General features: G+C 41.9%; 1 protein-coding gene across 1 annotated transcript in view; it reads right to left on the bottom strand.

Annotated features, from left to right (window-relative positions):
* cep78 (centrosomal protein 78) overlaps window positions 1–27683 on the bottom strand; it is a 67228-nt gene that overhangs the window by 17783 nt on the left and 21762 nt on the right. Inside the window, exons 8-11 of the mRNA XM_078567532.1 lie at window positions 18743–18807; window positions 13811–13919; window positions 5581–5710; window positions 1673–1715 (exon numbers count right to left, since the gene is read on the bottom strand). Coding sequence (XP_078423658.1) covers window positions 1673–1715; window positions 5581–5710; window positions 13811–13919; window positions 18743–18807 — 347 coding nt within the window. The remainder of the gene's footprint in view (window positions 1–1672; window positions 1716–5580; window positions 5711–13810; window positions 13920–18742; window positions 18808–27683) is intronic.

Raw genomic sequence — 27683 nt, 5'->3', positions numbered from 1 at the left:
TAGGGTTAATAACACAGAGGAAATTCAAACTGAATAAAGTAAAGAAGACTGCAGCAAATACAGCATATTAAGCTGGACGAACTACAAGTAATTTGCAGTCTCATCAGGAAAGTGTGTTAGCCTGTGCTTGCATGAGAGGGTGGAAAAGCAGTGCAGGTATTAGGAGTCATTGAGAAAACAATCCCTTTAGATTGCTGAAAGGGAGGGAAAGATGTATTTGGTGACAGATTGAGGTTGAGGTGGCAAAAATGGCCTGTCAAATGTGAAGCCTAATGGGGTAGAAAGTGGGACAAGGGGGGCCCTGTTTTGCTTCTGGAAATGAAGAAATAGAGCTAAGAACACTGTCAATTATAGTTGAGGGGAATCTCGGCTGGGAAGAATAACATTTCAGAAACTCTCATGTGGAAGATGTGGGGAAACTGGGAGAAGGAAATGAGAATCCTTACAGAAAGCAGGATGGAAGGAAGTATAATCAAGGTAGCTATGGGAGTCAACAAGCTTTACTATATATTTCAGTGAATAGTCTATGCCCAGAAACAGAGGTAGTTAAGCAAAGGAAGGCAAGAGTCATAATGGAGCATGTAAATGCAAGAGTGAGGGTAGAAATCTAAAGCAAAATTAATTACAAGGGCAGAAAGTATGGCTGACACAGTCACCGATGAAACAAATAAAAAGAGTCAGGGAGGTGCGCAAAGAGTTGGAATAAATAGTGTTCAATATATCCTACAAAAAGCTAGGCACAGTTAAGATCATTTAAGGGTCCCATTGTGACATTTTATATCTGGGGGAAATGAATGGAGTTTAAGGGCAAGATGTTCAAGGGTGATGGTGGTGCTGGATGAGGACTGGTTAGGCTGCTGTTCAAGGAAGAAGTAGATGGCCTACAGGCTGTCCTGGTGGGGAATGGAGGTGTGTTGGACTGCGTGTTCATTGTGAATAGGAGGCCTTTAGAACCAGAAAATCATAATTTGTTAAGATGCCAGAATGCACAGAAGAACTGGAGGGATTATACAAGAACAGAAAAAATAGTTAAGAGGAAATGAAGGATATGGGAATTGGAGCAGGTACATGAGATTAGGGCTTCTGTCCACACAGACGTTAAAAACCAACATGGATGGGTTGGGCTAAAAAGTCTGTTTCAGAGTTGTAATTTGTGTGTTTAATATGCCTTCATGACCTTACTCTTCCTTATTTCTGTAATTTCCTCTAGCCCTACAACCGCCTTACCACCCACCATTCCTCTAACTTTGGTCTGTTTTGCATCCACTCCTTCCATTGCCCACCACTGGTGGTGACCTTTGCCCATCTCAACTTCATAATCATTTTCCTTACTCCTCTCTAAACAGCTTGGGACATTTTTTCTACATTAAAGGCACTATATAAATTTGAGTTGCTGTTGAAATCAAACACATTCTTCAGAATGCTGTTCATCGTGATCCAATAATAATTTGTACATTGATCTTTTGCACACAAAAAATAGTGTTACTGATGAAAATACCCATGTTTCAGTGGCATCATGCATATGAGTTGCAACACATTGTTTGCTATGGTTTGTTTTGTTGATTTTGATCACAACATAAAATTACTGCTTGGGACACAATAGAAAGTCAAGCAGCTTTATAATATATGCGCAGAATACAAGAACAGCTATAATTTACTGTTGTGCCTTTACCTGAACGTTTCTATTTTGATGTGGTGAACTTAGATGAATACTCCTGTTAACAAGAAAAAAAGTAGCTATCAATTACCAATCCTGTGAGCTGATTGACAAACAAACCTACTTACCACATCAAATTTCAGATTAATTACGTCAATAACGAAAAATCCCCATTTCTCCTGAAGACACTAATGATTACTAGCTCTTCCAGCCATGGAAACTAGCAAGCTGGTAGTACTTCACCCAAGCAGCAATTCTTACAAACACAGAAACGAACATACCAACTAGGAGCAGGAGCAGGCCATTAGGCCCCTTGGGCCTGCTCCGCTATTCAATAAGGTCATGGCTGATCTGACTGTGATCTTAACTGTACATTCCACCTACTCCCAATAGCGGGCTTGTTCGTCAAGAATCTATTTCCCATGCCTTAAAAATATTCAATTCTCCACTTCTCTTTGGGGAAGAGGATTCCAAAGACTCACGGCCCTCTGAGCAAAAAAATTTCTTCTCATCTGTCTAAAAATAAGGGGTCCCCCATTTAAAGCTATGCCCCTTAGTTCTAGTCTCTCCCACAAAGGGAAACATCCTTTCAGCATCCATCCTGTCAAGTCCCCTCAGGACCTTATATGTTTCAATAAGATCACCTCTTATTCCTCTGAACTCCACTGGTTACAGCCCAGTCTGTCCAACTTTTCCTCATTAGATAATGCTGCACCCCACCACCCCTCCCCACTGCTCCACAGCCCAGATTTCAGTTGAGTGAACCTTCTCTGAACTGTTTCTAATACATTTATATCCTTTCTTAAATAAGGAGACCAAAACTGTACATGGTAGTCCAGGTGTGGTCTCATCAATGCCCTGTACAACTGCAGCAAAACATCCCTACCTTTACATTCCATTCCCCTTGCAATAAATGACAACATTCCATTTGCCTTTGTCATGAAAATATAATAATTTTCATAATATTATTTTAATTTATTGTAAAGGTAGGTTAATAGTAGGGTTTAGCTTAGTTTGTCTGTGTGTAGGTGTGTGTTTGTGGGTTTTAAATGAATTACAGACAGCTGGTCTGAGTGCTTTGATGTATTAGAAAGGAAGCTAGGTTTGAAATGCTAAATACATAAACATGGCTGAAATTTTAGAATGTGAGGTGTGAAGAACATTTGCATTTTTAGATTAACCAGAGTCGTGAATTTCAAAGAGATGGTAAGGTGTTACACCTACCCAACAGATGCTAAGCCAAACAGTGTGTTTATTTTTCCCAAAGATTACTGATAATATGAGTACAATGAAAGATTTATATTATGGGAAAAAAAAGTTGCAAAGATATATTAGAACAATGGGATGTACATTAAAAAGGGAGAAACATGTATAAAGGAGATTAGATTATGTGTAAGGAAGAAGATATTCTAAGATCTAACAAATGTGAAAAGCTGCCAACCTCTATGTACCAAGCCACTGTCTCTCGGAACCAAAGCTAAGATGATTAATTTTAAATATCACTGTCCAGGGTATTGTGCACTTTGCCTGGGTCTATTGATATCTATGTTGTTTTACTGTTGCCTTAATGGAGGTGTAACTGGGAGCTAGATTAATTAGGGGAGCTAGGAGTTATAGTGGTAACCTGTAAACCTATGTATGTGCTTAAAATCATTTATGTTATTAATAAATATTTAATTTAGTTTTGTAAAAAAACCTCTAAGATTCGGTGGTCTTACTACTACTGAATTCAAGGCATCTCGAAATAAAAATAAAAATTGCAAAACAGTTGTGGCAGCTATTTCAAGTTTCCCTTTGGGATTTGAACAGCTCGGCATTTACCATCCACTGTGCCAATACACCTTCCTAATCAACTGCTGTATCTGCACTTTTGTGATTCATGTACCACGACACTCTGTATCTCACTTCTACAATCTCTCTCCATTAAAATAGTAAACTGCTTTTCTATTTTTCCTGTCAAAGTCGACAAGTTCACATTTTCCCACGTAATACTCCATCTTCCAAATTTTTGCCCACTCACTTAATGTCCTGTTTGGAGACTCCTAATGTTCTCTTCACAACTTACTTTCCTATCTATCTTCATAAATAAGCCTTGAAAGCAAACCTCAGCAACCAACTGAGCTGTCAGTAACTTTACAATTAAGCCTTACACCATTCCTACCTGAAGTCCAGAGACATGCATATCTGCAGTAATCTTTTAATCCTTTCCCAAAATGCTGTGGATGGTTTTAAAACCTTAAGTGCTGCCCTGATGAGATCAGCTAATTAAACACAGGCCAGGAACTGAGCCTGGGACCAAGTCTGTACACCTTAGCAGGAGACTACATTTTTCCTTCATCTGCAAAAGTCTTTTTAAATAACTGAAAATAAATTATGTGACATAATTCTAAACTTAATGACTTATTACTATTCAAACTTAAAACATAAGCTTTGATAAATATTTCTGACAGAGTATCATGAATCACTTACAGCAAAGTTTTTTCCCAATGTATGATCAAGTCTTGCTATTAATACTCATATAACACAGGGCAACTGAATGGCAAACTATGATACTAACCGTATAAAATAATTTACTGGGGGAGGAGAAAGAGTGGGGCACAATTTTTTCTCTCAAGTTAAATAAAACTTGCTAAGTCACCATGCACACAGCAAAAGTCGGTAAACGTTGAATTATGTTTTACTGAATTTGAATGCATGTAGCAAAAGAAATATAACAGAGCTCAACCAATGGCTCAGCAAGTTTATCCAGTAAGTAGTGAGCCATATGGACAGGAAATTTCAGATTTGAATCTCAAACTGTGCTGAATTAGCATGAACCACTCAAGGTAACTTTAGAGGTGCTACAAATTGTCCATTACCCTGGGATCGAGAGGGGGAAATTGATTAGGATTCCCAATCTCAATTACCACTCAGCAAACCCTGCTTTAAATTTGTGTTTGATTATCAGGTGAGAAAAAGAAAGGCTTTCTGTACTGGGCCTTATAGCCAAACCACCTTCCAACAATGATACCATACATGAAAGCATGGTTGAGGTTTTTGAGAATGACAAGCAGCGGTGGAATTATACCCTAGCAGAAAGTTAATGTCTTCAGAATTGGAGCTTACTATGAAAAAATACAACAGCAGTAAACATACTTAAATTTTGCAAACAAAACCACATAAATAAAAACAGGTACAACTTCAAAAGACAAAGAACAACTTTATGTTTGTGCACTAAATTACAGATAATAAATGGGAGTGACTGTGAAGTCATGGCCTTCAATGCTCACCACAAACTCCTGGCCACTATTTCAAGTTGAATCAGACAGCATTTGTCACCTCCAGGATTCACTATCCAAGTGTTCTTCTGGCTGGCCGCCATTCCTTCACCTTCTTAAACTTCAGCTCATTCAAAATTTGTTGCCTTTATCCTATTCAGCACCAAGATCCATTCACTCAGTACCATTGTCCTCGATGATCTACATTGGCTCCCTGATCATTAATGCCTCCAAATTAAAAATTCTCATCCTCATGCTTCAAATCTTTCAAGGCCTTATTCCTCCAGCTTTACAACAACCCCCAGAGTTCTGCTTCTGGCTTCACATACATTTCCCACCCTGCCGATACTGGTTGCCCAAACTGAGAAGAGCTCCAAGTCTTAGTAATATGTCTTGAGTTAGGCATAATTTTTTTTAAAGATTCAGATGGTTGGGTTGATGGTTGAAGGGAGGAGAGAGAAAAGATGAGACAAATCAAATTTGCATAATTCAGTCACCACACTTCAGCACCATCAATAGCCTATATACAACCAAGCACTAACAGAGCCCATGGATGTATCAAAGGTCACCTAATCTGATGAATCTTAGAGATTTCCACTGGGAGGATTCAATACAAGGGAACAAAAGCCATAAAAATAAAGGTACATTCAGAAGAAAATAGGTTACCTGAATCGGTTAGCACGTGCAGCAGTACGCCATGGTACATATCCCTCTGCACCTGGTGGCAGTGGTTCTGGGATAAGATCTGAAGAAACAGGAGCACTTTTCTTATCCTTCTCTGTAAACTTCCTTGTACCTAGACCAGCAGAATAGACATTCACTATTAATCCAATGATTGCATTTTATTGGCATGCCTAACAAAACAATATCAGTATGGAAACAATTTAAATTTATCCGTCCAGTAATCCTGTACTCCCAAAGGGAAGCTAAACACAAAATGAAGATGTGTTGGAGATGGGACTAAAATATTGTACCCTAATTCTGGGATCACCTGTGGCTGGATTTGGTCCTACATTCTGACTCTATTCCAAAAGGGAAAAAGGGACAGTTTTATTAATCTAGACGATGATTTAATCTGTGCATTTATATATAGTAAAACTTTAAGCCCATTCTTTTGTAAATGTGTTTACTATTTTGCTCCTCTGCACCTTTCCCTTTGTGTCTGTATTCAAATATAGAAGCACCATGTAATTTCGATATGAATTATTTTCCCTACAATTACTTAAATATTGCCCTGCATTTGAATCTTCAACCAATAAGTATAAACCAAAAGAAATTTACATTCATAAAATGATTCATATCAAATGATATAAAGATTAATGCTATTTAACAAAATTTCCTACACAAAACATAATTTAACAAGATTATATTGGGCAAATTTGTATTGCTGGAATATTTCAAAGCAGGGAGAATTGTTTCCCCTTTGTGCTCGGCAATACTGTCTAGTAGCCAATTATGAAACATACCTTGAGCTTAGAAAATGCTGTCCTTATTTCAGGGTGTGTATACACTGTAAATTTACTGCTGGTGTGGTTAAATTATCACTTCAAACAAAGGCTGCACTAACTATATAAGTCTGGACTTTGGAATGAAGCAGTGTGAAGCTCTCTAGAGAAAGACATCTCACGCTGTTTCACTTTGATGCTATATGAGAATGTAAATCCAGGGATGAAAAGCTGGTGCACAAATTGCTCAACAGATCCCTCTGGATACTTTGCAAATCTACCTGGCCACAGTTTAAATATTCAGACAGCAAGGTTTCTTATCGAACCATTCTATGGATATTTAAATTCCTAACTTCTGGGAGACCATTCTGCACATGCATACATTGAGGCATCTCTCTTAACTATCTCTCATAGTTGTCAACCAGCCAGAAAAGAAACAAATAAAACTCAGTTTCAGAACAACAGATACAGCAGCAAACAAAGGAACCTCTGATCAGATAACTGTCAACTGAACATTGTCCTACTATTGTAAGTTCACAATAGGTTTATCTTAGATACTTTGCTGCGCTGTAGTCAGGACATTGCTGTCTCAATGAGGAAGGGAAATTTTAGCAAATAGGATTGTTCAATAGGTTATAGTAATAATTCATTCAACTGCTAAAATACAATCAACAATTTATTATTTGAAGAGAATGCTGCTATTGCAACAATTATCACCAAAGACTATTTTCTTACCACAACACCTCCATATAACTGCAGCATTGAAAGAAATGAAAATAACTTCAGTAATATTAAGCTTTGAAAAATAATAAGAGCATGCATCAGTTTACAGCCATTCATACACAGATTCTAGATGTATAAAAGGCTGTACTGTTGCCTAATATATGTGTCTAGAGTGGAACTGAATCATCAATTTAGTGAGCACGTTGCTTTCCACATGGACCAACAACTTCAGTTTGTAACTTTTTAATTGCCCGTAACTTACCATCACCAGTGGGTGGGAGGCAGGATTGTACATGGGGAGCATCCCAGATGCGCTGGGGAACTCATTGGAAAGTCCCCATGCAAGGACTGCATGGGAGTTGCCTGGGGAGTTCAAGCTTCTGATGGGCAATTACCTTGCACTAGGAACCAACTGACACTCCGATTTAAATCAGAGACTTCAGATGGTTTTGACTGTTTTAGCAGAATAGTTACCCAGGAAAAGTACTGTAAAAAAGGGGCATGGCTTATTTTCATCTGGCTCTGTTGCCCTAGGCTGAAGGCTTTGTGAACCCATTGCACTGCGCTTTTCCGAGTGGAAAGGTTGGGCGTGAAATGTGTAGTTGCATTAACTGTGTAACCGACTGTGATTGCCACTTCTTGGAAGTTCTGGCCCAATATGTTTTTAGATACACAATTTCAGAAATTGTATTCCACAATCAGGAACATAAAATAGATAACTACAAAATTAAGCACTAACGGAATTTGTTTTCTAAAAGTAAGAGAAGTTATCAAATTTGATAAATATGCATTTGTGCAAGATACACATCAAGTACCTCTAATTCTCTATATAGTCTGAGAATCAAACACATATTTTAGAGACACATCAGAAAATAGCTATTGTTTTTCTCCTTGTTGCACTTTCAGCCCTTTACATTAACTTGCATTTGTACATATATATCGGCTAACTGAGGAACAAAAGGGACATTATACAGTGCAATGATGGTACTAGCCATATGTCTCTTTTTTTATATGTGCAATCATGTATGGCAGTTTAGTTGCAGATGTATTTTTTCTTCTGAATTTAAAATCTAAATCTTAAGCATGTTGCACATCACCACTCCACCCTAGCTCTGCGATAGTTTCAAACCTTGCATTCCTTCTAGAGCCCTAGAATCCTCTGACACTGGCATCTAGTGTATCTCCCTCCTTCACCTTCTCATTTCAGCTTCTCTGACACCGGTGCAAAGCAATGACTCTACAGAGATCATCAGCTTCACCAGTAACTTTGTCTTGGAAAAGGTGATTCCTGTGGATGACGGGGTCAATTGAACCACCGTAAGTCCCCTGCCTCACAATCCCTCTGTCTTTCATAAACTACTTCACTTTCCATCCTAATGAAGGATTCTATCATGTTATGATCATTGTTCCCTAAAGGGCCCGGCACAAAAAGATTATTAACCCCTTCTCATTACACAATACCAAATCTAGGATAGCCTGTTCCCTAGTTGGTACCTCGACGTACTGGTCTAAAAAACCCCATACATACTCCAGGAATTCATCTGCCACAGTATTATTGCTAATTTGATTTGCCCAGTCTACACGTAGATTGAAGTCACCCATGATTACTGTAGCATCCTTATTACATATATCTCTAATTTCCTGTTTAGTGCTGTCCCCTACCTTAGCACTACTTTTTGGAGGCCTACAGACAACTCCCACTAATGTTTTCCACCCCTTGTTGCTTCTTAGCTCCACCCAGACTGATTCTATATCTAGATTTTCTGAGCCAATATCCTTTCTCACTATTGCACTAATTTCATCCTTAACTAACAACGCCACCCCACCTTTTCCTTTTTGCCTGTCCTTCCTAAATACTGAGTACCCTTGGATATTCAGTTCCCAGCCTTGGTCACTCTGCAGCTATCTCTCCATAATCACAATCATATCGTACCCGTTTACATATTTTGCGCTGTTAATTTGTCTACCTTCTGCTTTCTACTTTTCTGTCTTTCATTTCTATCTTTGTTTCCCCGCTCAGGTTCCCATCCCCTTGCCACTCTAGTCGAAAGGCTCCCCCACAGTACTAGCAAGTACCCCTGAGAGGATATAGGTCCCAGTCCCACTGGGATGCAACCTGTCAATCTTGCACAGGTCCCATCTATCCCAGAATTGGTTGCAATGCCTCAGGAATCTAAATCCCTCCCTCCTAAACCATCTCTTCAGCCATGCATTCATCTGGTCTATTCTCCTATGCCTGATCTCACGACACATGGCACTAAGAGAGATCCTGAGATTACTACTTTTGAGGTCCTGCTTTTTAATTTATTTCCTAGTTCCCTATATTCTGTGTTCAGGACCACATCCCTCTTTTTACCGATGTCGTTGGTACCAATATGGACCACGACCTCTGGTTGTTCACCCTCCCCCTTCAGAATGCCCTGCAGCTGCTCAGTGACATCCTTGACCCTGGCACCAGGGAGGCAACATACCATCCTGGTATCATGTTGCAGCCGCAGAAACGTGTATCTGTTCCCCTTACTAAGAATTGCCAATCGCTATTGCTCTCCCACTCTTTTTTCTCCCACCCTGTGCAGCTGAGCCATTCGCAGTGTTACGGACTTGGTTCTTGCTGCATTCCCCTGGGAAGCCATTTCCCCAAGCAGTATCCAAAACAGGAAATCTGTTAGAGAGGGAGATGGACCCAGGGGATTCCTGCTTTACCTGCCAAGCTTTTACTCTGTCTGGCGGTCACCCATTCCCTTTCTGCTTGTGCACTCTTTACCCGCAGTGTGACCACCTCACTGCACATGATATCCACGAAGATCTCAGCCTTGAGGATGTGCCACAGTGACTCCAGCCACAGCTCCAGCTCCAAAACGTGGATTTCGAGTAGCTGCAGCTGGATACACTTTCTGCACAAGTGGTCACCCTGCACACTAAGTGTCCCTGACTTCCCACATCGCTAAATGCTGGTCTTTGGAACAATGGCTGACAGAGAGACCCAACTGAAACCCTTGAAAGTACACAATGGGTGAAGTATAATAGGCCAGACTACAGACACTGCAGAGGGACTGCAAGGCTGAAAGCTCTCTCTCTCCCCACTCTTTTTGGAAAAAGTGTTTAACCAGTTCAGGAGACAACTTTACTAGAAGCCCACCAGCGAACAGAGATCTTGTAATAAATGCAACATCTTCTACATCTGACAGCATCCACGAAGCCAACTAATCCAAATTGTCCAGTACATTTAACATTCTACACCTCAAGGGCAAAGGACACTTAAACGTGTATTTTTAAACTTTTTTTTATTGGACTCTAACTTCCCCTATTTCTGATACCTGTGTTTGTGTGATGTCGCGTTTTTATTTTTTTCCCCCCTCTGATTTAGTAGTTAATAAATTTTCACTTCATTTAACTCAAGAAAAGCTTGTTTGATTGGCTCTTTATTGCTCACTGCATAATTAGTTAAATATATTTGGATTCGGAAAAGGCATATTCTTGTGAAAAAGAAACATTTGTTGTGACCAACCAAGTAGGCTGAATAGAAGGCAGCCAGTTCATTCCTTCTCACCTGGTCATAATTTGTACACCTCTATTACTGATTGTTATATCTTGTTATTGTATTTCAGCATCCTTTTTCTGAGATTATAGAGCTAATATGACAAATTCAGGAAACTGGATAAATATGTCATGTCTATTGCAAAGCTGACCAAAGAACATTAAGTAGATTGCCTGAAAATTCCCAAAGTCAGTTTATTTGAATAATTACCATAAGTGCACACCACATTGTTTGCCACTGGTTAGCCTAATGCTACATAAGGATGTAGAAAATTGTCAAATTTTAGAATAATTTTCCCCTTTCTCCTTCGTATTTTTTTCTCTCTCAATCCAATCTTTCTCTATTTCTCTTTATGTACCTGGTTTGACATTGAATTCACTCACTCTAATTTACCCTTGATCTCAGTCCTTCCTCTTTTTAGTTCTCAATTCTCCACAGCCCCACCCCACCAACCAGAAGGCTTTACCTTCCATTCCACGGGGCCTGCCACCTCCTCTCCGCACCCCCACTCCCCCCAAAGGAATCAATTTTTTTTCCACTCTGAGGGTATTCCATCTTGAGACCTCAGTTCTCATACATGCTTCAGAAACATCCATCTTTCCCAGTGGGGCTGTCGAGGCTCTAGAGCTGCCAACTCTTAATAAAATGGCGAGCTTCAAGGCGACCAATTAACAAGCCACCTCCAGGAAAATGGCTCCACTGATCTGGTTCCTGGCAAGGCAAGAAAATCTTGTTCGACGTATTCATGTGTTTCTGTTAAGACAGTTTCAAGTTCATGCACCCCATTCTATGGAGAATGTGAAAGTCAAATAAATTCTACAAATGAAGGAAATACTCTGTTTGTCCCATTGTTCACCAAAGTCCGAGATGCTGTCCTTGCTGTGTTGTTAGCAGCAAGGCAAAAAATGTTTAAAGCTTAAATGTGCATAGATGCTGAGAGGCTGTTTCCCTTTGTGGGAGAGTCTAGGACCAGAGGGTATAATCTCAGAGTAAGGGGGCGCCCACTTAAAACAGAGATGAGGAGGAATTTCTTCTCTCAGAGAGTAGTCAATCAGAGGAATTTTTTACCGCAGAGGGTTGTAGAGGCTGGGTCGTTAAGTATTTTCAAGGCTGAGATAGACAGGTTATTAATCAGTAAGGGAATCAAGGGTTATGGTGAAAAGGCAGGAAAGTGGAGTTGAGGATTATCAGATCAGCCATGATATCATTCAAACGTGAAGCAGACTCGATGGGCCGCTTGGCCTACTTCTGCCCCTGCGTCTTATGGTCTAACAGGGGACACCACGAGATCATTCGTTCCAACAAAACATGCTACAATGTGGAGCCACCCAAATGGAGTTTGTGGACAAGTGACAGGATGGCACAGTATTCCTAACGTTCATTTCGTTATTGGGTAGCTAAAAATGGATTTACTGTTGCAAGAGTTGCAACATACTGGAAAAACTCTCGCGTCTCTCGGTAATACCAGTGGCAGCAGGATGAGGCCCTTAAGGACGGGGTCCCCATCTGCCACGCCTGCACCTGACCCCCCCTCGCCCCACCAACCAGAGGGCTTTACCCTCCACTCCACGGGGCCTGCCGTTTTGCCCCCTCTAATTAGAAATTGCCAAGGGGGAACAAGAACACAAGAGTTAGGAGCAGACGTAAGCCATTCGGCCATTCGATAAGATCATGGCTGATCTGATTATAGCCTCAACTCCACTTTCCTGTTTGTCCCCCATTAACCCTTGACTCTCTTGTTGAACAGAAGTCTAAGTCAGCTTTGAATATATTAACTGACCCAGCCTCCACTGCTCTCTGGGGAGAGAATTCAACAGACTTAATGACATCCTATGATTCTTTGTGAGAAAAAATGTCTTCTCATCTCTGTCTTAAATGGGAGACTCCAAATTTTTTAAGTGTCCCTTCGTGTTAGACTCCCTCACAAGGGGAAACATCCTCTCAGCATCCTCTCATGATTTTATATTTTAATAAGACTGCCTCTCATTCATCTAAACTACAATGGGTTTTGGCCCAACCTGCTCAACTTTTCCTCAAAAGATAATCCTAGAATCAGCTGCATGAACCTTCTCTGAACAATTATATTCCCTCTTAAGGGGGTGGGCATTAAATTCCATCTTTTAAATCTGGTGTGGAAGTCTTTTATATATTACTGGTGGGTTTAGTGAGGTTTGCACTAGTTATGAGTCTACCCCCAAAGAAATGTCCACACTACCAAATATAGCATACAATGCACTAGTCACACCAGCCTTATTGCCTGTTATTTAGGTTTTTCTTCTGGGAAAGGTTGGGGCTGATTTTTCATCTTCAGTGTCCTTCAGCCAGGCAGTAGGCTGAGTGAATACAAAGCTCACCCAGAGCTAAGAGCATATTTCCCTTTGCTAGAGAGTCTAGAGCTAGGGGCTATAGTCTCAGGATAAAGGTCAACCATTTAGGAACAAGATAAGGAGACATTTCTTTTCCATCCTCTATCCCAGAGCGGTGTGGATGTTTAGTTGTAGCTCTTGAGTATATTTAAGACTGAGATTGACTTCCAGACCAAAATCTATAGGGTGGGAATGTTCAGCCAGGAATTTATTGAATGGCTGAGCAGGCTGTGGGGCTGTATGGCCTACTCGTGCTACTATGTCTTATGTGCTTTATATATTTAGAAGTCTAAGCCAGGGCTCAATGATAGCACTCTTTTCTGAGTCAAAATGCTGTGAGTTCAATTACTCACATAGACACGCACACTTCTGAGTCAAAATGTTGAGAGTTTAAGTACACACACACACGAAGTACTGTTTGTAGCTTTGGACACCTGATTACAGAATAGATATTGGAGCTGCATGAAAGGTGAAAAGTACATCTCCTAAGGTCCAAGTCAATTATAGCATTTAAGATGACACTGGATAGATACTTGAAAAGGAAAAATATTAATGTGTATTGGGAAAAATGCATTTGCAGCAAATAGCTCCAATGAAAAGCTGGCACTAGTACAGACTCCATTTGTCTGAAATTTTACTATTGTGTTAAGCTTATCAAAATACAACTTTTTAAACAAGAAACAGACCATTGTTTAATATACAATGATGACGCAGTTTTAGTTTGGACTTGACAATTTAACCATCTAATTATAGTGCACTCATAATTACAGAAAAAATTCTTCTGCAAATCCACATTTTTATTCGTGGAAAACAGGCATCATTACCTATACGAATAGTAGCTTTTCCTTTCAAACCATGTCCCAACTTTATAGTTTTTCTTCTTTGCTTTTGTTTAGCAGGATCTCTAGACGATGTTAGTGTCAGCCATTTGTACTTGAGGTTTGTAAAAGAAAGACAAAAATCACATTAAATGTTGACATTATCTACAGCAGTTACAAAAGTAAAATGTTTTTTACTGATTTAGTTTCACTACTGGAGAAAGGTGCATTTTTTTTTCTTATTTAAAAAATACAATAGTACAAAGAGAGTACTTCCACCCTGAAGTCCTGCTCACATATTTGCCTTGTCCTTGCTGACAGACCTATGTTTGCTACCGGTCCCCCATTCTCCTAATGTAAAATTCTCATACTCATGTTTGAATCCCCTCCCTATCTCTACAACATCCTCCAACCCTACAACTCCTCCCAAATCTGCTCCTCTGACTGACCTTTCGTCAGTCACCTCTCCTTTCACACCACCACTGGTGGCCATGCCTTCAGCTGTTTACCCCACAATCTGGAATTCTCTCTCTGAATGCCTCCACCACTCACCCATTCTTTAATGTACAATTTGAAATCCATCTCTTTAGCCAAGCTTTTGTCACCCCTCCTACCATCTCCTTTGTTTTGCCATCTATTTCTGTCTGATATATGCCTACGCAAAGCATCTGGAACAGTTTTCTATATTAAAGACACAATATAAGTAAAAGCTGAGATTTCTGTAAAACAAACTCCCTCCCTCCAAACAATAGGAAAAAAACCTTCTACTGAGCACCCCAAAAAAGGAAACCTTTCCAGTTCCCAATAACAACACCTCTCACGGCATTAAACTTTCATTTTATATAATATAAAAACAAAGTTCTGGAAAAATTCAGCAGGTGTGGCAGCATCTGTGGAGAGAAACAGAGTTAACATTTCAAATTCAATATTCTTCAGAGCTCAAAGAGAGACAGAGAGAAATGCTGAACGGGAGCTCTCGTCAGTCGTTGCCTACAGGCAGTTTGGGGTGATACTGGAGAGAGGAAAAAGAAGTCTGACCAGGGTAAATCTAACCTGGAAAGTAGGTGCTACCGACAAGGGGAAAGGGGAAATAAAAGCTGCCCAGCTGTACCTCTGCTCAGTTGCTAGCCACCTACTGTCATGGTTATAGGTATCTCATCTGGCTATCTCGCACTCTGGCCCATATTCAAGCCTGGACCTGTCCCCTGAATCCACGCTTTGTGATGTTTGCATCTTCCTCACCTGGCAGCTCGTGTTCTGGCACTGCGTCTGACAAAAATCACACATCAACACATTGCATAGGTGGGCGGGGGCGGTGGGTTGGGGGGGGTTACACTGCACACACGTTCCCCTTTGTCAGAATCAATAGCAAGTCTGTTCCCTTTCTGTTGTTGCGTTCTTAAGTTCAGAGTCGCGTTGTGTTCTTTTTAAAAACGTTGAAGGCATATTATATTTTAAATACACCCCTGCCATAACTAAGGAGAGGGGGAGGCAGTGGTCGGAAAAACATTTCAAAATGCAGAATTCCACAATCAAAAAGTCAAAATTTCGCCAAAAAGTGGAAATTTCCCATCCCTGGTACTGAACTGTGCATCATCTAAATTGCCAATAAACACAGAGAGATCAATTTATAATAAAAATAAGTTTAGTTTTCAGTTACACAGCTGCCAATGGTGGAGCCATTAAAATCTGGGATGTTCAAGAGGCCAGAATTTGAGCAGCGCAGATATCTACATGGTCTTTAGCAAGGCTTTTGATAAGGTCCCTCATGGCAGACTAGTTAAGAAATTAAGAGCCAAAATTGGCTGAGAGGCAGGAAGCAGAGAGAGATGGTAGAGGGATGTTTCTGTGGCTGGAAATCTGTTTCCAGTGGGATTCCGCAGGGCTCAGTGCTGGGGCCCTTGCTTTTTGTGGTGTACATAAATGGTTTGGACTTAAATGTAAGGGGGGGGGGGGGGGAATGGGGGGGGGGGGAGATCAAGAAGTTCGTGGATGACACCAAAATTGGTAGGGTGGTAAATAGTGAGGAGGATAGCCATAAACTGCAGGAGGATATCAGAGGACTGGTCAGGTGGGCAGGGCAGTGGCAAATGGAATTCAACCCAGAAAAGTGTGAGGTAATGCATTTGGGGAGGGCTAACAAGGCAAGGGATTACACTATGAAAGGTATGACCCTGGAAAAGACTGAAGTTCAGAGGGGCCTTGGTATGCATACCCACAGATCCCTGAGGGTAGTAGAGCAGGTAGATAAACTGGTTAAAAAGGCATATGGGACACTTGCTTTTATTACCGAGGCACAGAATACAAGAGCAGGGAGTTATGCTGGAATTGTATAAAACGCTGGTTAGGCCACAACTGGAGTACTGTGTGCAGTTCTGGTCACCATATTATAGGAAGGATGTGATTGCACTGGAGAGGGTGCAGAGGAGATTTACGAGGGTGCTGCCTGGGCTGGAGGGTCTGAGCTATGAGGAAAAATTGGATAGGGTGGGGTTGTTTTCCTTGGAGCAGCGAAGGTTGAGAGGGGGCCGGATAGAGCTGTATAAGATTATGAGGAGCATAGATAAGATGGATAGGAAGGCACTTTTTCCATTAGTAGAGGGGTCAATAACCAGGGGGCATAGATTTAAGGTAAGAGGTAGAAGGCTAAGAGGGGAGTTGTGGAGAATTTTTTCCACCCAGAGGGTGGCAGGAGTCTGGAACTCACTGCCTGAAATGGTGGTCGAGTCAGAAACTCTCCTAATGTTTAAGGGGTATTTAGATATTCACTTGCATTGCCATAGCCTCCAGGGCTATGGGCCAAGTGCTAGAAAATGGGATTAGTGTTGTCAGATCTTGTTGACCGGCGCAGACATGATGGGCCAAATGGCCTTTTTCTGTGCTTTAAACATCTATGAGTCTATCCAAGGCTAAGAGGACAAGAGAAGATTAGCGATGGGAGAAGGGTAAAGCCATGGAAAAATTTGAAAACAAGGTTGAGAATTTTAAAATGGAGGCGTTGCTGAACTAAGAGCCAGTATAGGTCAGCGAGCACGGGTAATGGACTAACAAGACTTGGTACAAGTCAGGACACAGGTAGCAGAGTTTGAGGTTAGAACATGGAAGGCCAGCCAGAAACAGTCAGGTCTAGAGATTACAAAGGCAGGGATCAGGGTTTCAGCAACAGACGAGCTAAGGCAGGAGAGCAGTTGGGCTATGTTACCGAGGTGGAAATAGGCGGTTTTAATGATTACTTAGGTTAAGCTGTTCTCAAACTCTGGTTCCTAAAGACTTTCCAGGGGATTCGCAAAATAATCCCTCCAGCAGGTGAGAGAGAGAAAACAAAACAAGGGAGAAAGCAGGAATATTAAAAAAAAAGCATGTCTGCTGTTTTGTATTAATTAACAGTAGTTAGTGTTAGTCTCGCTGAGTAGATAATAAAATGCCCACTACCGAAGTCTCAGCTTTGTTCATGGTGATGGGTACCCTGGCTGCCCTGGTTTTCGGCAGCAAGTGACACATTTACCTTCGATGGGAGGTGGGAGGCCAGCTAGTGCTGTGATACTAGAGTGTATTCAATTTGGACTCATGCAATGAACAAGTGTTATTACAATGCTTTCAGGCCTGAGTATTTACAGCATTTTGTATTTATACTAATCTCTTGTTGGTTTTGTTCTTGTAATTCGGAAAAAGCTGTCAGTTTGACTTGCTGAAAGGAAAGCAAGCACACTGGAACACCAGTACGATACCCTCCTAGTCACACAGCATCCTGACTTGGAAGCCCATTGCTTCATCTTTGCTGGGTCAAAATCATGGAACTCCCAACACAACAGCACTGTGTGCGTACCTACACATGGACTTCAGTGGTTCAAGCAGATGGTGCACCACCACTATCAAAGGTAATTAGAGATGGGCAATAAATGTTGGCTTTGCCAGCGGCGCCCACATCCCATGGACAATATTTTTAAAATACACTAGCATGTTAGTAGAGTCACACTTTCATCTCAGATTTCTCTGGTCTATCTCATCACTGTCTACATCAGTGAAATTGTTCTTAAATTGCTACTCTAAGTCATTACTTGTTTTTGCAAAGGCGTTATTAAAACACTCTTTACATGCAGCACTTTCAAATTCTGAGTATCATATAACATTACAATTTAGATTAGGTGTGGGGTTGGGGAGGAATGATCCGTGATTATTAATCAATTTGAAAAGGGGTCTTTCAATCAAAAGAGTGAGAACAACTGACTTAGCAACCCCTAGGTTAGGTGAAGATGGCAGATTCCATGGGAACATTGAGAATTGGGACCGTGGAAACAGAACCATGGAGGACCTCCAATAGGTCTGGGAGTGGGGGACAGGAATACAAGAGAAAGCAAATGACACTGCATTATAGTGCAAGTTAACCTCAAGAAGTATGAAAGTAATAAAGAAAACTGTATAAATAAAATACACAGAAACCTCAAGTTTGACTTTTTTAACATGACTACAATTGGTGATAAATGAATTACATAAGAATTGTACAGAAGTGAGGCAAACAGGAAATGCACACTAGATGTAAGGCTTTTAATATTATTGAAGGTGGTTCAGTGAGGAGGCATTTTGTAAATAATTGTGCTTCACTCCCAACCCAACCTCCTGTTATTTTTTGCCTCGCACGCCAATTTTATACAACAAATTGATAGTTTTAAAACTGGAATCTTCCTGGCCTCATATCGTATCAGTCATGAAGGCATGACCGAGCATAGGTGTTACCGGCTCAGGTAATGCCCCACTACTCTACGGTGCAGTGTGAGAACATTCCAAAGAGTGCCTCTAATGATAAACATGTTTAATTTGATATACTATGCAAGACTGCTAAGCTGCAATTGTGATGATGTTATACAAGAATCCAACTTAAACCTCCCCTGCTAAAAACGGTATTAGATTATCCTTATGCTAGGTAAAAGCAGTTGTTACCTCAGAATTCACTCCATTTGCTTTCAGAAGTATTCTTTCAATAATGGATTTTGTCAAGGACCGATCTAGAGGGAATAAAAACCTGTAGTAGAAATTATATGAACTTTACAAATTTGAACTCAATTTAACACAAGTTATTCTGAGAAGAATCAGAGCAATATTATCAAACATACAATCAGATATTCTCATAAAATGAGTGAAAAACAAATGTGTTGTAAAGTGAAATGATGGAGGCAAGAAAATCCAGGCCCAGAGATCAAATCCATGAGTTTACTATAATGTACTAGAATGCCTGAACCATTTTCTAGCTAATACATATTTAGGGATTTATATGGCATTGCTCACAGATAGCCCTGGACCTGATTCTTGCATGGTCCTACTGCAGCCTAAAAGCAACACCTTTTTCCCCATTTCTGTAAATTTACCTACTTTTTTCATTGAAACATACAGATCTTCATAGGTATAATTCCAGTAATATTAATACCTTCTGAAATTTGGCACAATCTTCCAATCCTCCTTAGACATGGGGGGTACTACGAGAGGACTCGAGTATTGCAAGTGTTAAACCCTTGTTCAAAAATGAGGAAAAAAATAAACCCAACAATTGCAGGCTATGCAGCCTTACTTTTACAGCCAATAATCTGGGACAAAATTAACTGGTACTTGGACAGTATGGAAAGCCAACACAGATTTGTTAAAGGCAAATCATGTGTGAGTAAACTGACTGAATTCTTTGAAGCAGTAATGGAGAGCGTTGATGAGGATAGTGCAGTTAGTGTTGCATACTTAGACTTTCAAAAGGCATTCGAAAAAGTACATTATAGACCTGTACACAAAATTAAAGCCCATGGGATTAAAGGCACCATGGTAGCATCAATACAAAATTGACTATGGGACAGAAAGCAGAAAGTATTGATGAATGGCCTTTTCTCAGACTGGAAGTAAGTATACAGTGCTGTTCCCACCCACACCATGTATTTTGAACACTGCTAGAATTGTTTTTAAATTAAACTGTATATGCATGAACATTTGCAATTGCCTACTTTACGGAGTCACAATTTCAGGTAGCGCAGCTGTACCTGCAAACACCGTTTCACAGCTCCATCCACAGGCTCCTCTTCAGGCCATTCATCTCTTAATTAGACCTTTCATACCATTTTAGAAAATTGTTCTCCAGATGTCGGCAATGTTAGTAAGACTGCAATTTTATCACCCAGCCCTAATTGCCCAGTGAAGATACTGGTGAGCTTTAGAATTCTATGGGGGAGTTATAAACTAAAGAATAAGAGCGGGTTTGAGTCGTGTGGGGAGTTTAAAGTTTCCTGAGTCAAAATGGCCACCAACCTACCCAAAGAAGGTTGTGAGCCTCACTGTCATTCAGGTTCTTGACTTAACTCCTGTCTTAACTCCTTCTTAGCTCTCACTTTCTTAACTCTTGCCGATTAGGTATCCTCTGTCAAGTAATCTAGCAGCTTCATCGAGGCGAAGACTTAGTGGATTCAAGAGGCGAATGCATTGACACCAATCTCCTGGACCTGGTTGCCCACCTGGTGGATCTTCCACAATTCAAAACCACCCTCCAACATAATTACCCCTGCTGTGCGTGCATCTCTGGGTTCTCCTCACTGGAGGACTCACCTCTCAAATAGACAGTGCCCATAGCAATTGGGCACTGCTAGTCTGAATTGCAACTCTGCCAGTTGCTTCCTCAACGCTACCCACTCCACCCTCTCTCTCAGGCCCAGCTCAACTGACCGTGTGCCAGGAGCTAGATGGCACAATGGAAGTTCAATCCCTAAAGGGCTCGCACATTAACTCCTCCTCCTCGACACAAATCATTCTGGCAGCACTCACCTTCATGTGAAGGCGATCTGCCTGACCTCATTGTTGCAGCAATAACCTCAGCTGCCACCCTGTCGCCACCATTAATTCCCTGCCAGGGCTCAAACATTCAGTGGCCCTTGAGCACTCTGTAAAATTCAAACAGGCATGTAAAAAGCCGTTCAACTGGGTCTTCCATCAGCTTAACAAGCCCTCAACTGCCATTTTTTCAGAAGGACACACCATTCGCACTTGACTTGTTACCTACCATTGGTAAAACAAGGACCCAACGTGACGACATCAGAGGTCGGTGCCAATCCAACCCCATGCAAATTTACACCCCTCCCCCAATTGCTTCCAAGGTCATCTGTAACAGAGCCATGAAATGGAACAGTTGGCCATTTGGCTAATCAAGTCCATGCTGACTCTTTGGAGAGAAATCCAAAATTCCATCCCTCGTTCTATCCCTGTAGTCCTGAAAGTTTATTTCCCTCAAGTGCCCATCCAATTTCCTTTTGAAATCATTAAACATGTCTACTTCCATCACTCTCGACACTGAGTTCCAGGTCATTATCACTCTCTTCATAAAAAAATGTTCTTCCTCACATCCCCTCTGCATCTCTTGCCCAAAACCTTAAATCTGTGTTGCTCAGTCATTGTACCAGCTAATAGGAAAAGCTTTGCATTGTCTACCTGACCAAAACCTGTTATAATCTTGTCCGCCTCTATCAAATCTCCACTCAATCTCTTTGGTCTGAGGAGAACACCACAAGGTTCTCCAACCTAACCTTATATCTGAACTCCTCCATCCCTGGAACCATTCTGGTAAATTTCCTCTGCAGCCTCTCAAGGATCCTCACATCCTTCCTAAAATGTGGTGACCAGAACTGGATGCATTACTCCAGTTGTGGTCTCATCAGAGCTTTATAAAGGTTCAGCATAACTTCTCTGCTTTTGTACTCAATATCTCTATTTATGAAGCCCAAGATCAAATATGCTTTGCTAACTGCTCTCAATTCGTGCTGACACCTATAAAGATCTATGCATTCGAAACCCCAGGTTCCACCGTCCCTATACACTCTTTAGAACTGTGCCATTTAGTCTATCTTGCCTCACTGTATTCCTTCTGCCAAAATGCATCACACCTTACGCTTCTCTGTATTAAATCCCAATGCCATTTGCCTGCCCATTCTGCTAGCCTATGCCTTATTTTTTTCAATCTTTCACGTGGGCGTCACTAGCTAGGCCAGCATTTTTATTACCCATCCCTAATTGCCCTCAAGAAGATGGTGGTGGGCTAGCTTCTTGAACCACTGCAGTCCATGTGGTATAGGTACACCCACAGTACTGTTAGGGAAGAAGTTCCAGAATTATGACCCAGCGACAGTGAAGGAATGGCAATACATTTCCAAGACAGGATGGTGTGTGGCGTGGATGGGAACTTCCAGGTGCTAGTTGTTCCCATGCATCATCTGCTGCCCTTGTCCTTCTAGGTGGTAGAGGTCACAGTTTAGAAGGTGCTGTCGAAGGAGTCTTGGTTGCCTTAGTGCATCTTGTAGATGGTACACACTGCTGCAACTGTGCGTCAATGGTAGAAGAAATAAATGTTTATGGTGGTGGACAGGGTACCAATCAAGTGGGCTGCTTTGTCCTGATGGTGTCAAGCTTCTTGAATGTTGTTGGAGCTGCACTCATCCAGGCAAATGGAGAGTTTTCCATCACACTCCTGACTTGTGCCTTTCAGATGGTGGACAGGCTTTGGGGAGTCAAGAGGTAAGTTACTTTCCACAGAATTCCCTGCCCATGACATGCTCTCATAGCCATAACATTTATATGGCTGGTCCAGTTCAGTTTCTGGTCAATGTTAACTCGCAGAATGTTGATAGTGGGGGCTTCAGCGATGGTAATGCCATTGAATGTCAAGAGGAGATGATTGGTCTCTCTCTTAGAGATGGTCACTGCCTGTGTGTTGCAAATGTTACTTGCCACTTATCAGCCCAAGCCTTAACGTTGTCCAGGTCTTGCTGCATATGGGCACGGACTGCACTATCGTAATCAATTAGTATCTTGCTCACTGCCAGCCACATCTTCAAGTTTGGAGTCATCATCAAATATTGAAATTTTGCTCTGTATTCTAATATCTAAGTAATTTATGTATGTCAAAAAAAAGCAGTGGTCCTAGCACTGACCCTTGGGGAAACACAACTGTCGGCCATCCTACAATCTGAAAAATAACCATTTACCAAGACTCCCTAGTTCAGGGGTTCCCAAACCATGGAGCACAACCACCACTGAGATCACGGGACCAAGCAACTGGGATAGAGACGTGGAAAGTGGAGTTACGACCACAACCAGATCAGCCATGATCTTATGGAATGGCAGAGCAGTCTCGAAGGGCCAAATGGCCTACTCCTGCTCCTAAGCCTTATGCTCCTACGAGTTCCCCCTCCTCCAAGGCAGCAATGATGGCTATGGAGTCGAAACTCGGCCTTAATGGAATCCTTGCAACGAGTTGCTACAACTCCCGGCATGCTCTGTGGTGAGACTCTGGCTGGTTATTGAGAGATCTGCAGTCAGCCTCCATTTTTCTGCCTTGACTTTGATCCAGTGTTATTCATTACACAGCCCTTGGGCCATATGTCTTTCCTGCGGTCCGTTCGCCACCACCCTCTCACTCACCGTTTCCCTCCCTGACCGTCACACTTGCTGCCTCGCTCTCATCTCACTGGCCCCCTTCCGTGCCCTCGCTCAAAGTGAGGGTTCGGGAGATGGAAGTGGCAAGTGGGATGGTCGGGAGTGGGACACAAGCAGCAAGTAGGGGGTTGGGTAGTTATGAGGAGGAGCAGGGGATTGTTACAGTATTGCCATATCAACTTTTAAGTTACTGAATAAACGAGGGGCTTTGATATCACAGAGAAGGCAGAAGAATACTCTCTCAGTTTCTGGGGATCAATCCAGGCAAAGCTTAGAGCCTTCAAAATGGTATCGCAATTCCCCCTCACCCACCCACCCCACCACCCCATCCCTGTTCTCACAACTCCCTGTCCCCTTCCCGCCCACCCTGCTTTCATTTTGGGGGTCACAGTAATTTAAAAGCATTAAAATTGGGTCAGAATGGGATGTAGTTTTGGAAGAACTGCCCTAGTTTCTGTCCTTCAGCCAATTTTTATCCAAGCTGACATTGCGGTGACGTAATGGTATTGTCACTAGACTGGTAATCCGGAAACCAAGGGGTAATGCTCTGGGGATCCAGGTTCGAATCCCACCACTGCAGATGGTGGAATTTGAATCCAATAAAAATCTGGAATTAAAAGTCTAATGATGACTGTGAAACCATTCACAATTGTCATAAAAACCCATCTGGTTCACTAATGTCCATTAGGGCAGGAAATCTGCCGTCATTACCTGGTCTGGCCTACATGTGACTCCAGATCCACAGCAATGTGGTTGACTCTTAAATGCCCTCTGAACAAGGGCAACTTGGGATGGGCAATAAATGCTGTGTTAGCGACGCCCACATCCCATGAACGAATAAAAAAAAAATTCCATGAGCCTCAATTTTGTTAACCAGCCTTTTATGTGGTACTTTGCCAAATGCTTTTTTAAAATCCTTAGAGACAACATCCATTTCCCTTCATCAACCTTCTCCGCTACTTCAAAAAATTCAATGAGATTAGTCAAGCGCAATCTGCCTTTTACAAATCCATGCTACCTCTCCTTAATTAACTCAAACCCTTTCAAGTGCCTGTTGATTTTTTTCCCCTCGATTATTGTTTTTAAAACCTTAACAACCACTGATGTTAAAGTGACCAGCCTATCGTTACTATTTATATCACTATATTGTGTAGTATAACAAGGAACTAGGAAAACTAATGAGACTAAAGGTTGATCAGGCCCCTGAACCTAATGGCCTGCATCCTAAGGTCTTAAAAGAAGTGGCTGCAGAGATAATTCAATTCACTCTACATGATATCAAGAAACGGCTGAAGGCACTGGATACTGCAAAGGCTATGGGTCCTCACAATATTCCGGCAATAGTACTGAAGACTTGTGCTCCAGAACTTGCCGCACTCCTACAGCCCAGCTGCTCCAGTACAGCTACAAAACTGGCATCTACCCGGCTATGTGGGAAATTGCCCAGGTATGTCCTGTACATAAAAAGCAGGACAAATCCAACCCGGTCAATTACTACCTATCAGTCTACATTCCATCATCAGCTGTGGCTCAGTTCATAGCACCCTCGCCTTTGAATCAGAGGGTTGTGGGTTCATGTCCCACTCCCGGAAAACCAAGAACTGTGATTGTACTCGACAGAGTTGCAATCTATGACTGTTGATAACTCGAAAGAGGATCAGTAATGGAAGGGGTCATTAACAGTGCTATCAAGCGGCATTTGCTTAGCAATAACCTGCTCACTGATGCCAAGTTCGGGTTCCAGCAGGGCCACTCAGCTCCTGGCCTCATTACAGCCTTGTTTCAAATGTGGACAAAAAAGAGCTGAACTCACGAGGTGAGGTGAAAGTGACTGCCCTTTACATCAAGGCAGCATTTGACAGTGTGTGGCATCAAGGAGCCCGGGCAAAACTGGAATCAATGGGAATCAGGGGGAAAACTCTCCGCCAGGAAGATGGTTGTGGTTGTTGGAGGTCAGTCATCTCAGCTCCATTGATGATTGCACAATGTTCAGCACCATTCGCGACTCCTCAGATACTGAAGCAGTCCATGTCCAAATGCAGCAAGACCTGGACAATATCCAGGCTTGGGCTGACAAGTGGCCAGTAACATTTGCGCCATACAAGTGTCAGCAATGACCATCTCCAACAAGAGGATCTCCAACCATCGCCTCTTGATGTTCAATGGCATTACCATCACTGAATCCCCCACTATCAACATCCTGGGGGTTGCCATTGACCAGAAACTGAACTGGACTAGCCATATAAATACTGTGGCTACAAGACCAGGTCAGAGGCTAGGAATCCTGCGACAAGTAACTCATTTCCTGACTCCCCAAAGCCTGTACATCATCTACAAGACGCAAGTCAGGAATGTGGTGGAATACTTCCCACTTGCCTGGATGAGTGCAGCTCCCACAACACTGAAGAAGCTGGGCACTGTCCAGGACAAAGCAGTCCGCTTAATTGGCACCACATCCACAAACCTTTGCTCCCTCCACTACCGACGCACAGTAGCAGCAGTGTGTACCATCTACAAGATGCACTACAGGAATCTACATGGCTCCTTAGACAGCACCTTCCAAACCCACAACCACTACCGCCTAGAAGGACAAAGGCAGCAGATAGGATAGATGGGAACACCACCACCTGAAAGTACACCATCCTGACTTGGAAATATATTGCCATTCCTTCACTGTCACTGGGTCAAAATCCTGGAACTCCCTTCCTAACAGCACTGTGGGTGTACCTATACCACATGGACTTCAGTGGTTCAAGAAGGCAGCTCACCACCACCTTCTCAAGGGCAACTAAGGATGGGCAATAAATGCTGGCCCGGCCAGCAAAGCTCACATCCCATGAATTAACAAATAAAAAGATAGTGGATGCATTGGTTGTAATTTTCCAAAATTTCCTAGATTCTGCTAAGGTCCCAGCAATTTGGAAAACCACAAATTCATTCAAGAGAGGAGAGAGACAAAAAGTAGGAAACTATAACATCTGCCATTGGGAAAATGCTGGAATCCATGATTAAGGAAGTCAGAGAAGGATATTTAGAAAATCATAATACAATTATACAGAGTCAACATGGTTTTATGAAAGAGAAATTATGTTCGACAAATTTATTAGAGTTCTTTGAGGATGCAACAAACTGGATGGATAAAGGGGAACCAGTAGATGTAGTGTATCTGGATTTCTAAAAGTCATTCAATAAGGTGCCACATAAAAGGTTACTACAGAAGATAAGAGCTCATGATGTTGGAGGTAATATATTAGCATGGATAGAGGATTGGTTAACTAACAGGCAGCAGAAATTAAGGAAGACGGATCATTTTCAGGTTGGCAAACTGTAACTAGTGGGGTGCATAGGGATCAGTGCTGGGGCCTCAACCACCTATAATCAATATTAATGACTTGGGTGAAGGGAGAGAATATATTGTAGTCAAATTTGATGATAAAAAATAGGTAGGGAAGCAAGCTATGAGGATGGCACAAATTCTGCAAAGTGATATAGATAGGTTAAGGAAATGGACAAAAATTTGGCAGATGGAGTATATTGTGGGAAAATGTGAGGTTCTTCAGTTTGGTAGGAAGAATAAAAAAGCAGATTAAATAGAGAGAGACTACAAAATGGTGCAGTACAGAGGGGTTTAGGTGTCCTTGTACATTAACCACTTTCTGCACCTTCATGCCAATTTCTTGTAATTATGAAGGCAAATGGAACGTTGGCCTTTATTGAAAGGGGGATGGAGTCTAAAAGTAGGGAAATCTTGCTATAACTCTACACAGTATTGGTGAAACCACATCTAGAGTACTGTGTACAGTTTTGATTTCATTATTTAAGGAAGGATATACTTGCATTGGAGGCAGTTCAGAGAAGGTTCACTAGGGTTGGTTCCTGGGGTTGCCTTATGAAGAATGGCTGTGCAGGTTGGGCCCATACTCATTGGAGTTTAGAAGAATGAGAGGTGATCTTCCTGAAATATAAGATTTTTTTTTATTCATTCATGGGATGTAGGCCAACATTTATTGCCCATCCCTAATTGCCTTGAGAAGGTGGTGTGAGCTGCCTTCTTGAACTGCTGCAGTCCATGTGGTGTAGCACCCACAGTGCTGTTAGGGAGCAAGTTCCAGAATTTTAACCTAGCGACAGTGAAGGAACAGCAATATATTTACAAGTCAGGATGGTGTGTGGCTTGGAGTGGAACTTCCAGGTAGTGGTGTTCCCAGCTGTCTGCTGTCCTTGTCCTTCTTCATGGTAGCGGTCATGCATTTGTAAGATGCTGTTCTAAGGAGCCTTGGAGTTCCTGCAGTGCATCTTGTAGATGGTACACACAGCTGCCACTCTGCATCACTGCTGGAGGGGATGAATGTTTGTGGATGGGGTGCCAATCAAGCAGGCTGCTTTGTCCTGGATGGTGTCAAGCTTCATCCTGGATGGTGTCAAG

Source organism: Cetorhinus maximus, chromosome 2 (genome assembly GCF_964194155.1).
Source record: "Cetorhinus maximus chromosome 2, sCetMax3.hap1.1, whole genome shotgun sequence".
NCBI classification, from domain to species: Eukaryota; Metazoa; Chordata; class Chondrichthyes; order Lamniformes; family Cetorhinidae; genus Cetorhinus; species Cetorhinus maximus.
Note: the sequence above shows the minus strand (reverse complement) of the source record. Positions and strands in the feature narration are given on the sequence as shown.